Consider the following 15,867-nt stretch of genomic DNA (forward strand, 5'->3'; position numbering starts at 1 on the left):
CTCCATGCCTGACCCCACTGCAGCAGTGGGCTTTTGCACCTCTGCAGAACTTCAACCTGACCTCCAGCAAGAGAATTCTCTTTCAGTTTTTAGAAAACTGGGACAGCTGCTGCTCTGCCTGTGCTGGAACACAGTCAGGAGAGGCTGACGCCCAGTTAGTTCTGTTCCTGCCTGCCTGTCCTCAGAAGGAAACAATGGCACAGGTGGATGCCAGGAAAAAAGAAAGCAGGTTCTGTGCTACAGTCCTCAGGAGAGAGGCCATCATTGCCCCAGAACACACCACAGCTTGTGCAGGCCCTGGTGGAGACCTCAGGGCAGCTGCCAAACCTGGTGCTGATGGGAGGAACCATGAACTGTTACCATAAAGCAGGAACTATTTCCACACACAGCCACTTTTCAGGTAAAGGAGCACTGTCTCTGGTCATACTCCAGCTAAGCAAGGTCCTGTGACTGCAGTGCATTTCCCAAAGGTGTGCAGGACAGCCTCAGGCTCTGCGGGATCAGCAGCTGAGAGCCACAGCCCCAGCCCACGGGGCCCTGCTCCATGCCCCTCTCAGCACTGACCCCTGCAGCAGGTGCTGCTGGGTCCATCGTGGCAACCACCCTGCCCAGGCACTGTCCCCGGACAGGAGCACACAGGTCCTGGCAGGAGATGTGGCTGGTGCTCAGCAGGGACGTGGCTGCCAGAGCAGTGCTGGTGGCAGCAGTGCCACAGGCCACTGTCTGTGCAAGGGAGCAGGGCAAGGGCCGTGGGCAGTGCCAAGGGGAAATCTCATGGATGCTGCTCAGTCACCTGTGTGCAGATCTGAAGGCAGGGACAGAGAGCGCAGGGCAGGCACAGCAAGCTGGGAGGGGGCTGGGGTGCCCTCACCCAGTGCTGCACTCCGGGCAGCTGCATGACTGCTCCATTCTCTGTGCAAGTAAACACGACCTTTCCTACATGCCCGAAGTGGCAGCTTGGGATTACTGGGCATGAGGAAAAGGACATGACACCCAGGATGTGCTTTAAGTGACGGGAAGGTGTGGACCAGGTGAATGGTGCATTCCAGGGTCTTCATTCTACCACAAACACCCCTGAGACCTGGGAAGCCAGAAGCTCTTCCCCAGTATGACCAGTTCTCCTATGTAGGAAAAAGGAGGCTTTTTTCCCTGGCCTGGAGCCTGTGCTTTTACTACAGGTCTGACTCCAGCTACAGCTGCTCTTCCAGGACAACAGAGCATGAGCAGGGCTTGCTGTTCCAAGCACCTGCAAGCTTTGGCACATACACACTGCTGCCAAGTCAGCACCAGAGACAGAGAGACACTGGACCCACAGCATAGATTTACTGTGAACACACATTGTCACAACACAGCATAGAGATCTTTGGGCACAGCTTCACAAAAACACAGATCCTAGCTACAGACAGACACGCAGACTTGTCCATAAATACAGGAGGAGTGGGAAGCACAGCCCCGGCCGGCACTCAGGATGCGGCAGGGACACCCGTATCAATCTCGCCCTCAGGCTTGTGCTCACAAGGCATTTACATAAATATCCATTAAATACTTTTCATTTTATATAATAAAGATTTCTCCTTATTGGTTTCTAATAGTCCTGAATTATCAAAATAGCGGTTTCTTTTAATCCCTGTCACCAAGACCTCAGAGCTGTACCCTGCCTGATCCTTGGGGATGAGAAAAAAAAAACAACTGTGTCTTCCCTGCACACCTCTCTCAGGCTGGATCCACAGGCTCCTGCCTGCCCCAGCCCAGCAGGGAAACATCCAAGGCCATGGCAAAGGGATGTTTCCTTGCAAGTGGCAGTCAAACCTGATGCCCTCACTACCCTTCTTTTCCACATTCATTCAGAATGCTTTCTGCTTCTGCTAGTTTTCCTACCATGGACTCTCTGGACCTGATTTTGGTGGCCAACAATGGGAATTGAGACAGGAAGAAGGAAGAAACAGAGAGGAGGTTGGTGGTTGTGATGGATCCGATTAATTTGGGCCCAGAATGCCTTTTTCTGAAGGCTGTGGGCCAAAAGGTCACCAGGGAGGATCTGTCCCCTTTGGACTTACCACCCTAAAAGCCTTGGCTGTACCAGTCCTCTAATGCTGCTGTCCCAGTGAGCACAAAGCCCTTGGGACACCAGTGCGGCACCATGTCCCTGCTCCATGGAGGTGCCATGCCAGTACCATGACTGCATTGTTGTTCATTTAATGAGGCAAACATTCTTGCTGAATGGCAAAGAGCTGGCTTGTGGAGGAGCAAAGCAATCTCTTCCACACCACAGAGTCCTGAGGCCCTGGGAAGTGGCTTCTTCTCTGCTACGGACCTCCAGCTGCGTGAGGTGCCATGCAGGAGGCCGGGCTGCTTTTGGGCTTAGAAGTGCTTCCAGTGTGCTGTCCAGTAAGCCACTAAATTTGCTGATCCTTCTGACACAGCAGCTGCAGTTCCTCCACATTCTTCTCAGGAGACAGTGGCTGCACCTGGCACAGGTGACCAGAGAGAAGCTGGTCTGACAGAGCGCTGTCCCCCGGCAGCTCCTTGCCTGTATGCTCTGGGTCCAACACCTCTCCCAGCAGCTCCTCTTCACAGGGCACCAGGATCTCCTTGGACAGTCCCGACTGATCCAGGCCAGTCATTCCCCTGACAGACCCCTCACCTGGCTTCACTGTCTCCCCAACCAGCCTCAGGTCAAACCCTTCACACTTTGGGTTTCCTATGTTACTTGGCTCTAACATTTCCACAGATGATTTTTCTTCATCCGGCTCCCCCATGTTCTTCTCTTCTGGGTCAGCATCCTCCCCTGCCAGCTCCTTCTTGCACAGCTCCAGAATCCTGCCTGGCTCTGGGCCCTTATTCCAGATCAGGGTCTCTGGGGCACTTGGCTCTGCTACTGACAGCCCAGACAAGCCCTCCTGCATGTCAAGCCCTCTGCGTGGAGCTTGACTCTCTTCCTGCTCAGGGGACTGGCTAGTCAGCTGCTCCTCACTTTTTGGGGGGCTGATGGAAAGTTTCTCAGTGAAGCTGAAACGAGCACAGTTGTCCACAGAAGTTGGGGAGGACGGGCCTGCACTGGAGACGGTACTGGAGGGGCCACTGCTGTCTGCAAAGAGGAAGAAAAATCTTAAAACCTGCAGCTGGTATTTTCCCACCTGAACAGTCCCAGTCCCACAGTTCTGCAACCAAGAGGTGAGGGCTGTCTATATGCTGTGTGACCTGTCAGGAGCTTACAGCTGGTCTTGGGTATTTCTGACAGCTCAGCTGATGAAAACCCAAGCACACAGAGTACAATTCTACCTTGTAATCCAGTGCTATACTGGCACACAGCCAAGAGTGGATTCTGTTGTCACAGTGCAAAATGTGAAGCGTGATGTTTCACTTCAAAATGAAAATCAATATATTTCATTCCCTTACTATTATGGAACAATCCCAGCTTCAGTTTGCTCCTCCTGGTTCCTGACAGACACAGTCCCTGCGTGTTGAGTGAGAGTCAACACTAGAGACAGAAATATTGATTCTCTACTAATGCTTATTCTTGCTTTATATTGCACAATAAGCAAAATTAGAGCAATACCTAGATTGTATCTAATCCAATAAAGGAGGAGAACTAAACAATTGTTTTCGGCCAGACTGGTTTCCTGACCTTGCTGACTTCATAAAGTTCCCTCCCTGCCCATTACATTTTCCCCAGACTGAGAGCAGAGCACACTCACACCAAGGGGGCTTATCCGAACGCTGGCGCAGTGGCAGGGACGATGACGACAGGATTCGCTGGGACATAAAGGGGTCTCCTGGTATCTGGCTCCCAATCATTGAATCAAACAAAGCTTCGAGAAAAAAATACACAGATCAGTAATATTCCAACAGACATAAAGGAATGGCTCATAGCCCAGCAGTCATGAGCAGGTGCTCTGGGAAGAGCTAAAGACCAGTGCCAACTCAGAGCCATGCCCGCCCATCAACTCCTGGGAATCTGAGGCTAAGATTTCCAGAGCTGGAGTCAGTATCCTCATCACCAAACTCAGCAGCTACAGACAGACCTGACTGATTATTTGTCACATAAGTGGCCTAGGATGGCTCTGAGCTGGGCCCCATGGCACATTCCTGGGCTAGAACATTCTGGGACAGGCTCTAGGGACTGCACTTCTCTCCAGTCCTGTCAGGCAGATCTGTCCCAAGAATGTGAAAGAGCAGGAGTGCTCCTTGCCCTGCCAGAGACAAGCCCACCTGAGCAGTACCTGCGGTGGACTGGACATGCGACTCGCTGCAGCTCCTGCACACGGCTGTCAGGAACTCGTTGACCTGCCGCAAAGAGAGGGAGTTGTGCAGGGTCTCCAGGGGATAGATGGTGGGAACCATGGAACAGCCTTCAAAACCTGGAAAGAGACCCAAGCAGAAAATGAATAGAGGAAACAGCAGGGAAAATCCATGCAGGAGCACTCATGGCTGAAGGAAGCTGGGCACTCTGGGCACAGAATCAAACAACAGGCACACTCAGGCCTCAGGTCATCTCTTCTAACCCAAGGAAATCACCACGAAGCAATCCCATGCAGTAACAGATCTGAAAGCAAGCACCTGGATACACATGGAGGGGAGAGGAGGAAAAGTATCTGGCAGCTGCCATTTTTGCTGCTGAGCCTGGGACACTTAAAATACACAGCAATGACAGAGAACTTGGCACAGAGCTTGGCACAGTGCCCCCTCCTACGGAAGCCAAACAGAATCGAAGTGGTGCCAACAGAATTTCCATTAAAGAGGTCCCACTGCTGGTGACCCCCTCTCCCCACAGCAGGGAGCACACACTGCAGCAGCCACAAGGAGCCACAGAACCTCCCTGTCACAGCAGCCCCCCATGCACCCCAACAGGCTGTGTCCACAGGAAGGGCTGGGTAATGACTTCAATTATTTGTCCCTTTAACTAGACTTCACTGCCAGCAATCCCAGAATGAGCATAAAGAGGCATCTCAGCGTGTAATAGACACTTCCTCAAAGCTAAGCTGCATCACAACCATTCAGAATAAATCCTTTGCTGCTCAAGCCAGCAGAGTATCACAGCAAAGCGTCTTCCTCTTCATCCCAGCTTCCTGTAAATGCCTTGTGGAACCAAGCCAACCTGAACTGTCAGAGGAGCAAGGAAGAAACAGGTGAGTCCCTGGGTATATGGAATGAGGCTGCCCCCTGCTCTGCACCTCTCAAATTTAATGGCCTCTCAACTCCTCAGGGCTGGGCCTCCCATTCTGTGACCCCCCAGTCTCCTCCAAGGACCTCAAAAAGACTCTGCAAAGAAACTGTGTTTGTTTCTACAGAAAAGGAAAAATACTTTCAAATGCAAAAAATAAGAGAGTTCTTGATGCAATCTGTGGCAGGATGTCTGCCCAGCACACCAACAGGATAAAACTGACTCCTGCAGCTTGGCAGCACCTCAGGAGAAGCCCTGGAGCATCTGTTTGTGTACTGCAGACAGTTGTTCCAGTCACCTCCAGGACAGGCTCTGCTCCAATACCCTCACCAAACCCAGGTCTGCAAGAGGAAGGAGCACAAGCCATGAAGGTGTTCACTGAATAAATAACAGTTGGTGGAGATAAAGAATCCTCCAGAGAGTTCACGAGGTTACCTATGCCACAAAGGGCCTAAAAACATAATTCAAGACAGAAAGGATAACAAATCCTCAGCCAGGATGAAGAAACACAAGACACAGGAAAAAGACCACATTCTTGTGTCTGCTGCTAAGAAGTCCTGAGAGTGGAAGTGCTGAGGAAGGAAGAATGTACGTTCTTTATTTTCTCAGAGGCCTCCTGGGAGACAGAGCTAAACGAAAAAGGTGAGGGCAAAACTTAAAATGGTCACGGGACATAGTTGTGGAGCAGCCCAGTTTGAGGCTAATGTCATTTCACAACAGAATCTGGTTTGAGAGGGGCCAAAGTTTGCTCAGGAACTGGGGTCTCCAAAGAAAAAAGGAAGTTTAAATATAAGATAGGGCAAAGCAGTGTTACAAGATACAGTAGGGGCACCAATGGGGATCTGAGTTCTTGGGCTTCCCTCTAGTAAGATGAGCAAATCAAAGGTCCAGCATGAAAAGAAAAATTAGACAGTGACACACAGCTGATGTGAAATCATATACCTGCATCCCCAAAGTGCCAGGTGCCTGCTCATGCAGCTCTGCAGAGCGCTGTGGCACTGCACCACTCTTGAGCAAGCAGAGCAAAACGGCCAAAGTTTCCTCTCTCAAGGTGGAGGAGTACTGTGTTCAAGGAATCCTTTTCATTTGTGTATGGGACCCCACTTGCCTGCACACCTCCCTAGACCTGCTGGGCTGCTGGGGAAGAGGCCAGCAGTGGCTCATGCCAGCACAGCACAGCTCAGGCAGCAGCTACCACTATGGATCACAATCTCTGTGTGCCTCCAGTGAAGGCTCCAACCACTGCTGCACCACACACAGCCAGCAAAGAACCAACACCTTTGGGAAGGCGCAAGAAAAATAAAATGTGACAGCAAGCCACAGGAACCATCCTTGCCTGACAGTTACCCTGTGCTGACTGTGCAGCCACTGCTGATGCTCCCCCAAACTCTTTCCTGGGGCCTGAAGGGCAGGAGTCTGTGATACAGGCTATGGCATGAGAAACTGGACAGAATTCTATTTGGTACCAACATCCAACAGCAGCCCACAGAGGAAGTTCTGTGTGCCAGTGTTCTGCATGCCAGCTCTTCTGGAGTGAAGAAGCACTTGTCCAGTCCCAGCACGAACAAAAGCACTCACCAGGCTCCTCTCTGACATGCATCATCAATCCACCCCTATTTTTCTGACAAACTCCAACATGCCACATGTATGTTGTATATGCGGAGTTAGGAGCCTAGACAGCATGTGTGACTGTCTAGTCACGTGCCCCAAACATCAGTGACCCACAGCTCAGAATTGCTATGGACATCATCTGTCTCTTCCATACTCTTGTTTCCCCTTGAACTCAGTCAAGCTCCCAACATCCCCAGGTACTGTGGTACAGAGCTTGGAAAAAACCCACTTCTGTCCAGTGTCTCAACTCACTCCATTAGAAATCTTCTTGCTCCTGGACCTAAACAAAACTGTGAATCCACACCCCTTCCCTCAGGCCACTTAGACCACTACTACAAACATCCTTCCCAGATTTCTAACTTTGCAAATTTCTACCTTTTCCACATTGTCTCAAGTAATGATGGTCATATCAGAGCCCACTGTTTAATATATAAGAGTTTGGGGCTGTTTCCCTTTGTCATTTAAATTCATTTACACTGGACATCACCTCTACTTTCCTGCTCATCATCACAGGGCTGCTCTCTGTCCACAGCTGACCTCTGGCTTTGAATGAATCACCAATAATGAATCACCAGTGTGATTCATTGCCAATATGAACTTCACACGTTTCTTTTTCCCAGATATGACCACACAGGTTCCCAGACATTCCTTCAGGGCTCCACTGTTGATCTTTCCAACTGTGGATGCCAACTGCATACTTTTGACTCAGTGATTCTATCTTCTAATTCATGTTTCCTTTGTATGGATAGAAGTACAGTGGAAAGCCAAGAGAGGACAGAAGAATGCAGTTTTCACAAGGAAGAAACCTGGGCTGTCAACCATGTCTGTTCTGAGAAGAGCCTCAGCAGGAATCCCAAACACATCAGTGAACTGTGGGCTTGCTGGTGGACTGGGAAAACAGAATGAATTTGATGGTGGATATTTGATTTGCAGCTGGGAGGGCTGTGGTGCTGGTAAGGAGTTAGGTATGGAGCCCCTAATGCCTGTGTTTGGCTGTGCTGGGCAGGATGCACCTCCCAGCAGCCTGCAGTGTCCAAAGCACTGAGCTCATTTCCTCTCCCCACCCGAGATCACAAACAGGGCCAAGACTTGCAGCAGGGAAAGCGCAGCCCTGGCTCTGGAGCAGTCTGCTGTGATCCAGCATCTCTTCCCTTAAAGCAATTCTGCTCCTCTTTAGCATTTGTTGCCAGGAGACCACGGAATTGTCCTAATTACATGTGAAAAGCAACTAACCGTCTCCAAATCTGTCTGCTTGACAGAAAGGGCCATATCAAGGAAAATCAGACTTAAGAAAAATTCTCATCTTCCAGGGTGTGAAAATGCTTGGTCCTGCTGCTTCACTACAAGGAAGGCTGCACTGTCTGTGCCCTTTCCACCTGTGGGTCAGAATGGAAAAGGGGGTCCATGCATCACACCACACAGCTCAGCAAGCCACATGCTCCGAGCAGCTCCTATGGTGCCAGTGAACCTCAGCAGCCAGCCCCAGCTCGCTGCCGCGCTCAGGGAGCAGCAGGCTTTCTGCCTGTGTGAGAAGCACCAAGGCCTCCATGCACCAGACTTCCCGTCTGTGACAGAGGCTGAAAAACACCAGAGAAACAGCAGCAAGCTTTGATTTGTAACATCTGGATTCAATGCTGAAGTTGCCTACCTCTTCCCACCAGAGACAGGACACACTGAGAGGCCCTATCAGGCAGAAAAGACGCCATGCAGTGCAGCCACACAAAAGCTCAGCTCTACCCTAACTTAACTCAGTCTCTCTAGATACAGCACACCCACAAGCTCTCACTTCCCCAAGATTTCCACAGCAAGTCCACTCAGCTTGTGACCAGCTGCAGCACCTCCTTAATCCCTTCCTATACTCTCACTGCTCACTTTGGTTCCTCTGTTCCTACGGGGACACTCTGCGGCAGCTCACCAAGACCTGCACAGAGCATCCTGCCAGCAGGGCATTCCATGGACAGCAGCTCAGCATCTACCCTGAAGGGAGCTTAAGGGCTTACCCTGGCTAAAGGAAGGAGGCAACAAACAATTGCCAAAGATGGAAAGAGCAGTTACAGCCACATGGGGAGCGGAGGCTCCGTGTGGTAAGGCTCCTGCCTAAGGCTCCAAAACTGCTGGTACAACAGCCCACACAGCTTGCTGCAGCAGCAGCCCAGAGACCCTCAGGATACGGTGAGGGAAACACCTCCCTTCTTCAGAAGCAAAGCATACTTTGCACTCTCAAGCAGACAGTGGTCCCTGCTCAGCTACAAGAGCACGGGACAGAGGCAGCTGCAGCGTGCAGTACCGTAAAGACACTCCAAGTCATCCTGCCCTGAGATCAGCCAGCTCCTGAAGAGGCGCAGGTGGTAGGAGCACTGCTGCAGGTGATGGGCTAGGGTGGCATCCAAGGAGATGGTCCGGCTCGTGGCACAGTCAGAGGAAAAACGGCGTAGCAACTGGGCAACGTGCTGGTGCTCCAACACATCTGGAGGAAAGGGGCCATAGAGAGTGAGAGGAGAGGGGCAGGTACAGCTGGGGGACAGAGCAACTGCGGCGATGTGGGGATGGAGCTGCCAGCACCAGGGCTGCTGGGTGAGAAGGATACACGCCACACATTCAGCACAATCCCTCCCACAGCGAGCAGGTCAGGAATACCCTTGAGAGTTATGTCCCCCCAGTGACACCAGGGCAGACCAGACTCCCACCCAGCCCAGGCTTCACCCAGCTGCAGCACAGGGCACTGCCTGAGCAGCAGGGGCTCATCTTTGTAAAGGTAAGTCTGACAAGTGAATAAATTTCAGGACACATTCCAAGTCCAATGCAGTTCAGGTTTGGCTAAATAAAAGGATCAGGCTCAGGGCCAGACTTGCCCTTCAGCAGCTCAGATGAGAAATCCAGCAGTGCCAAGACTGCCAACAGTGTCTGAGTCCTGCACCCAAGCGCAGCCAGGCACATCAGCACGGGGAGAGAGCAAATGGCCCAGCGTCAAACGAGCAGAGGCCGTGCAAGGGACTTCGGGGACAGCAGGGTCTGACTGAGAGCAAAGTGCTGAGAGTGCAGAACAGAGGGAGCCCAGAAGCACTGACTTTCCTGTCTTTGAGAACAGCCCTGTGCAATCTTCTGTGACATCCTTGCATGGCAGACAAGATACCAGCATGCAGGCATGTCTTCTCCCTATACACTGCCTCAGGACTCGCGTCACCCACCCAAGGCTTGTGCGACCAGGGCATAAACCATCTGGCCTGATGTTGTGCTTGGCCACTACCCTGGTTTACCCATTCCACTTCACCACACAGAGGCAGCTCTCCAGAAACAAAATCCAGACTCAGAGCTGGGAACACTTTTTGCATTCAGTTAAGTGGTTCATGGGGTAAACATCCCTCCTGCTCAAAGCAGTGCCAATCCTAGACCAAATATCCCTGACTTTGAGCTCTCACCTGCTGGACCCCTGTCTTTGTTTTCTTGATTAAGAAGCACTTTGCCATCAGAAATACCAGTTGGGGTTTTGGGAGAAACATGATGCCCGGTTTCATCCGATCGTATTTGGAGCAGGGGCAACTGCTTTACAGCGTGTCTTACAAAAGGCTGGAACTTGGTACAACCTTGCAGGAAAGATAGAACAACACACCCTGCTGACATACACCATGTGAGCTCCAATACTGCCCAGACATACAGACAAACCAAGCAGTTGGCCACTCTGGGAAAACCAAAGCCAAGCAAACACAGAGAATAAGCTCCCTCTAGTTATTTGAAAGAGTAAAGCCACAGTGACCTGTCCTTTCCCATTTCATCCTTCCCAAAACTTTCATTTTCAGAACAGTCTTCTGAATTTCATTCATCTTCCAGATTACACCAAGCAGGATGTCTTCGTATTTGCAAGCTGCCTTGATGGCATCAGGCAGAAATACTTGGTAGCGTTCAGTGATCTCCTTTGGTTCCAACTTGTCTCAGCAGCAGGAGCCATGCAAGAGGAGGGGTGCTGTGAAACCTTTTTAAAAGTATCTGGAGAGTAAACACTGGTTCAAGGCACCTGCTACAACAGAGCTAGTGGCCTATAACCTCACAGACTCACACTTTGGTTGTCAGGCAAGTAGCAACATGGAGCAGAGAGATAGTGAAGTAGCAGAAGCTCTGTCAGACATCTGTCACCAAGCCTTTCCAGAGATACAGGCAGGACGGGATGATGCAGGTGATGCCACCCCAGGCAGCACGATGCCCATCCCCTGCCCCCAAGCCAGCACCATCCACCAACACAGACGAGTAAGAGCTCTGGAGAGGCACAATCCACAGGGTAACGTCTGCAGAAAAGGTGAGCCCACCTGTGCCAACATCACCGTGCTCGGAGGACCACTAGACCAGCCTAACAGAGAGGTTTCACAACAGGAGGCCAAAAGGCTACCAGTACTCCTGACATGATACACCAGGTGCACTTCGCCTGTCCCACCATACACTGGGCCCTTCCAGGTGACACACAGCTGTCCTAGTGTTATTCTTGTTTTCATCCAGCAAATCTGCAGTGTAGAAACTGAGGACCTAAGCTGCTGATGCTTCATGACATGGGATGGGCATCAGCCCCCAATCCAGCAGTATTCTCCCCCTGATCCCCACCCTCCCAACAAGGAGCATGACAAAAGGCCTCAATGTCACTGCAGAGTTAAAGGCTGCTTTAGCAGCACACTCACAGAGCCTTCTGCCTCTTCACCTGGGACACAAACACCTCAGGGAGAGCAGAGGCACCACTGCGCAGTACCAGGGTATGAGTGAGCACATTAGTCACAAGGAGACAATGGAGAAGGTGAAGCGTGTTTGGACATCAGATACACAAACACAAAAAAAACCACAAGAAGGCTGAGAGGAGAACATGTGCAGAGAAAACTGAACGTGAGCATGGGGTTAGAAGTGTGAGGGAACATCAAATCCAGAAAGCAAACATACCATTAGTCGGATGCTTTGCAAACGACACAGAAAATCGTTTTACGGCTGGCATAGACAAGAGCTCTGAGGAAATAAAAACAGATCATCTCAGTTAACAGCCTGCTTCAAAGGATCCCCCGACCTTCATACACTTGATTAGGCTTTCAGGTTCACCTTCCTGATGCCCACAACAGCTGCTCCCAGCGGCACTGCTGTGGCACCCGACACTCTGCCTGTGGCTGAACCCTTCTGCATCTCCCCAGCCCTTGCACCGCCCTGCCCGGGCTGCCCTGACATGACACACTCAGCCACGCTCTCCATCCTCTCAGTCAGCAACTCACACCTTCCAGCACACCAGGCTCCCTGCAGAATGCAGCCAGGCCGTGCTGCAGCCACCAGAGCACACGTCCCAGCAAGCAGCAGCACCACAGGACTGCTCCCAGGATTTACCTCTGCCCAAGGAAAACCAACACTTCCCTGCAGAGGTGCTAAGGAGTTCCAGCAAAGCACAGCTCAAAACAATCTCTTAATGCAAGCTATACAGAGCTATTTATGAATTTAAGGACAGATCACCTGAGTAAGGAAGAAGGAAAAGACCCATGAAGACATGCCTCTACAGTTCCCTGCTCAAAATATTTCAGGGGAAGTTTTGGGATACACCTGTCAGAGTGGTCCTCAGGCTTCTCCTGGCCATGCCCCAGGCCAGGCCAAGCTCTCCCATACAAATCACGTATCAGAAAGACCGTGCAAGGACAGACACTGTGCATCTAATGGGATGCAAACAGATAGGCTTTAAAGGACATGGATTAGGCTCCACATGCACACACACACAAAAAAAAAAAAAAAAAAAAAGGCTGGAAACTTTGTTTTTTTTCCCACACTGGAAATCCTCAGCTACCATGAAAAAGAATGGCCTGGATCAGACCATCCATATGTGGGATTTGATGTGAGACCCCAGCCAATCACACCTTTTGCTGCTATTGGGGGTCTTTCAGGAAATAGTAGAAAACCCTTTTATTTCTCTTTCATGTTTCATGCATCCATTCTCCCTAGCACACAGGGTCTGTATGCCTATCCCCCTCACCAGTGCACCAATGCATGCTCCATACTCCCAATGTGCTCCTACAGCTACATGCAGTGGCTTGGCCAAATAATGCATCTAAAACCAACTCTCACTGGAACTTCCTCCTCTAGTGTACCAGCACTAAAAATTGGTTTTCTTTCTTTAAACTCAAACAGCATGACAACCTTCCCTACACATGCAATCCCTTGGAGCTGCAGTCTGCTGATGACAGTCTCCAGCTGACCCACACCTCCCCTTGCCCTGTGGGCACATCAGCTGAAATGGCACTGACCCAGTTTACTAGATCCCTGGCTTCAGGCAAGCCAACTTGAAATCACAACCATCTATGGACCTTCCCTCAGCTTGAGGTTCAGAAAACTTTCTGCTGAAGTATTCCTTAGCCCCCTCCAGCCCCAAGCATAAAAACCTTCAGAAATAAGGGCCCTTGAAACATCCCTGGAACAAGGCAAGTTAACAGTGGTGAAGTGCTTGAAGCATCACAGCCATGAAAAACTACCAAGGAGCTCATGCAAAAATGTGCTGCTTTTCAACACCATTAGTCTAAAGAGTGTGGAACAAACTGTTCTGCAAGAGTCTGCTGTAGCTGCAGTGCCACTGATTGCAACCACGTGTAGTGATGTTTGGATTCGATGCCACTGTTCAGCATTGCACTAGTGCTCATTTAAGTGGAAACATGCAGATCAAGGGCTCATTTCACATTCCAAACTGCTTTCCCCAGAAGCAAAATGTCCTTGTTTTCCCAAGCCCCCGACACCTTCCCTCCAAATGCCCTTACTGCAGCAAGGCACTGACAGCACAGGGTCTCAGGGCATGCCAAGGAACATGAAAACAGAAGTATAACATCAAGATTTATACTTCTGAGCTGTGTTAGACACATGCTAGTCAACTAAGTCCACATTTTAGGTACTTGAGGGTACAATTGCATCTCAGCACACAGAGACCTTGTCACTGAATTTAGGCTTAGCAGGAGTCCATGGCCTCAAATGCCTGTAGCCTGCTGCAGGTACATCCTGCTACACAGCCTACAGAGGCAGGCAGCCCAGCACCAGGACTGAGCATCAGTCTCTGATGCTTTTCCCTGAGAATCAGTGCTGCCTTGGGCTCCCATTCCTTGCAGAGTCAGGAAAGAACAGCCAGCAGGGCCTTTGCTGCCTTTTCAGAGGCTCCACTGTGACTCACCTTCTGGTTTTGTGCCAAACACCATCAGCTTATTCTGCAACCTGTGAGTAGCCAGTACTTGCTGCCCGGGGCAGCTCAGGCTGGTACACTGGGGTTGAGAACACTCCCATCCCACCCTCCCTGCCAGCATCATTCACAGCCCACTGTGTGCCTGGGAGTGCCCTGAGGAGGTGAGAACCAGCGTGGCTTTCTCTTATACAAGAAAAGCAGCACAGGCAGCTAGTGTACATAGTGGCACCTACAGAGTTCCAACAGGGCTGAGAATTGGACAACATCTTTCCATCCTGATTTGCTAGGCCATTTTCCTTGCCTCAAAACTGGACAGAAGTCCAGATGAACCAACCTCCTGTCTTTTCCAAGCTACTCCCTTAATCCTCTTCCCACTTTGAAATCCAGCAGTGTTAACGTTCCTTACAATCCCAATAAAAAAGGCACTCAGATTCTGCATTGATTAAAATACCAAAAAGATAAGACATCCAAGACAGACAACCTTACATCCATCCACTCAAATGCTGGGAAACCTTAGGTGGATTTCCAACCTTGTCAGAGTATGCTGTGCAGACCCTGCCCACGGAGCTCCTCAAATCAGTGCCCCAGTATGGTATATGAATCAGTACTGAAGAGTTTGAGTGAGTGTCTTTCCTATCAGGGCCACAGTGGACACTTGCACTTGCGCATTACAGCCTCCAGCTGCTCCAGAACAGCTCAGTCTGTCCCTGTGCCCCACGTTCCTTGCAAATAACAACCCTCTGCTGCTCCGTGCACATTGCACCAAGTGTTGCTGGCAGTGAGGGTGCAGCTGCAGCACCTGCACCCATGGGCACAGAGCATTTGTAGCCTTGGCCCCAATGCCTTCACCAGACTGTCTTGCCAACCTTCCCGGCAGTTTTTGCACAGCTGCACAGAAACCTGACTTTCCAGTACTTCATCTGCAGTACTTCCTGCAAGCAACTCACTTACCTCAAGCCTTTCAGGCATATTGCCTTGCCTCCTGAGAGCTACCTCAGACTCTGCCACACGCTCAGCCTCTCTCTAGTGCCCATCTTATCCACGCCCACACATATCATCCTGTCTTTGGGATGGCTCCACCTTCCATGGGGCAAGGATTACTGCCCCAAAAAGAGCTTCATTTTAGCATCGGCAAGATGACCAAGGTAAGCAAGATGATGTGATCTGCTGGATTTCCCTACCAGGACAAACCGATTTAATATCTGGACCAATAAATTCCCCTTCCCAACAGCCAAGTACTATTAAAACATCAGACCAAAATCAGACCCCAGCAATACACATAAGCCTAAAACTCCTCTCACAATGTCAGGTCCCTTCTGTCCTAGCAAGGACATGGTAAAATTGATCATTGTAGATGTGGTGAATGCACACATTCAAGTGTCACTGTTTCCAGCAGTCCGAGTCTGTGCCACAGGCACATCTTGAGACACCAGTGTCCACAGAGTACCACCCTGCTGCCAGGGAACACACATACCGTCTTTGTATGTCAGGCTGCTGGCAAACTTTTTGCCATGGCTGCGTGCGTAGTCCTGGAGGTTGGGGGCACTGGAGGAGCCTCCCAGCACAGTGGTGCTAAACAGCCCGGTGCACTGTGACCCTGGAAAGGCAGGGAAGGTGTTAGTAACACATATCCACTGCATGCAACTACAGAAAAGCAGGGTTAGTCAAAGGATGAAGAATGAACTGGCCACTTCACAAGCAATTTCAGAAAAAACCATGATGCCTGGAAGCACAGGGAGGCCGTGTTCTCCATTCTAAACTCCACAGTGCCAAGAGCAGAGCAGGTAGCCCAAACCTCAGCACCAGGAAAATTCCTAATTCCATCCAGGGGTTTACTTCCATTTGGCTTTCTTGCCCTGACCTAGGAGAAACACCTTCACCCCTTTCAATCAGCAAAGCAACACACTGATGCCAGAACAGACAG

At 50.7% G+C, this 15,867-nt stretch overlaps 1 protein-coding gene across 6 annotated transcripts in view; it reads right to left on the bottom strand.

Moving 5' to 3' along the window:
- Nucleotides 1-1,301: 1,301 nt before the first annotated feature.
- PPIP5K1 (diphosphoinositol pentakisphosphate kinase 1) overlaps nucleotides 1,302-15,867 on the bottom strand; it is a 43,480-nt gene continuing 28,914 nt past the window's right edge. The window contains exons 27-33 of one of the 6 annotated variants that reach the window (XM_041464984.1): nucleotides 15,418-15,540; nucleotides 11,693-11,755; nucleotides 10,195-10,359; nucleotides 9,063-9,242; nucleotides 4,224-4,361; nucleotides 3,699-3,812; nucleotides 1,302-3,088 (exon numbers count right to left, since the gene is read on the bottom strand). In XM_041464984.1, coding sequence (XP_041320918.1) covers nucleotides 2,397-3,088; nucleotides 3,699-3,812; nucleotides 4,224-4,361; nucleotides 9,063-9,242; nucleotides 10,195-10,359; nucleotides 11,693-11,755; nucleotides 15,418-15,540 — 1,475 coding nt within the window. In that variant the 3' untranslated portion in view covers nucleotides 1,302-2,396. The remainder of the gene's footprint in view (nucleotides 3,089-3,698; nucleotides 3,813-4,223; nucleotides 4,362-9,062; nucleotides 9,243-10,194; nucleotides 10,360-11,692; nucleotides 11,756-15,417; nucleotides 15,541-15,867) is intronic. The other 5 variants (XM_041464989.1, XM_041464985.1, XM_041464987.1 and 2 more) reach the window with 5 other exon arrangements.

This window comes from Pyrgilauda ruficollis, unplaced genomic scaffold, assembly GCF_017590135.1.
Source record: "Pyrgilauda ruficollis isolate IOZ18807 unplaced genomic scaffold, ASM1759013v1 scaffold186, whole genome shotgun sequence".
Classification (NCBI taxonomy): domain Eukaryota; kingdom Metazoa; phylum Chordata; class Aves; order Passeriformes; family Passeridae; genus Pyrgilauda; species Pyrgilauda ruficollis.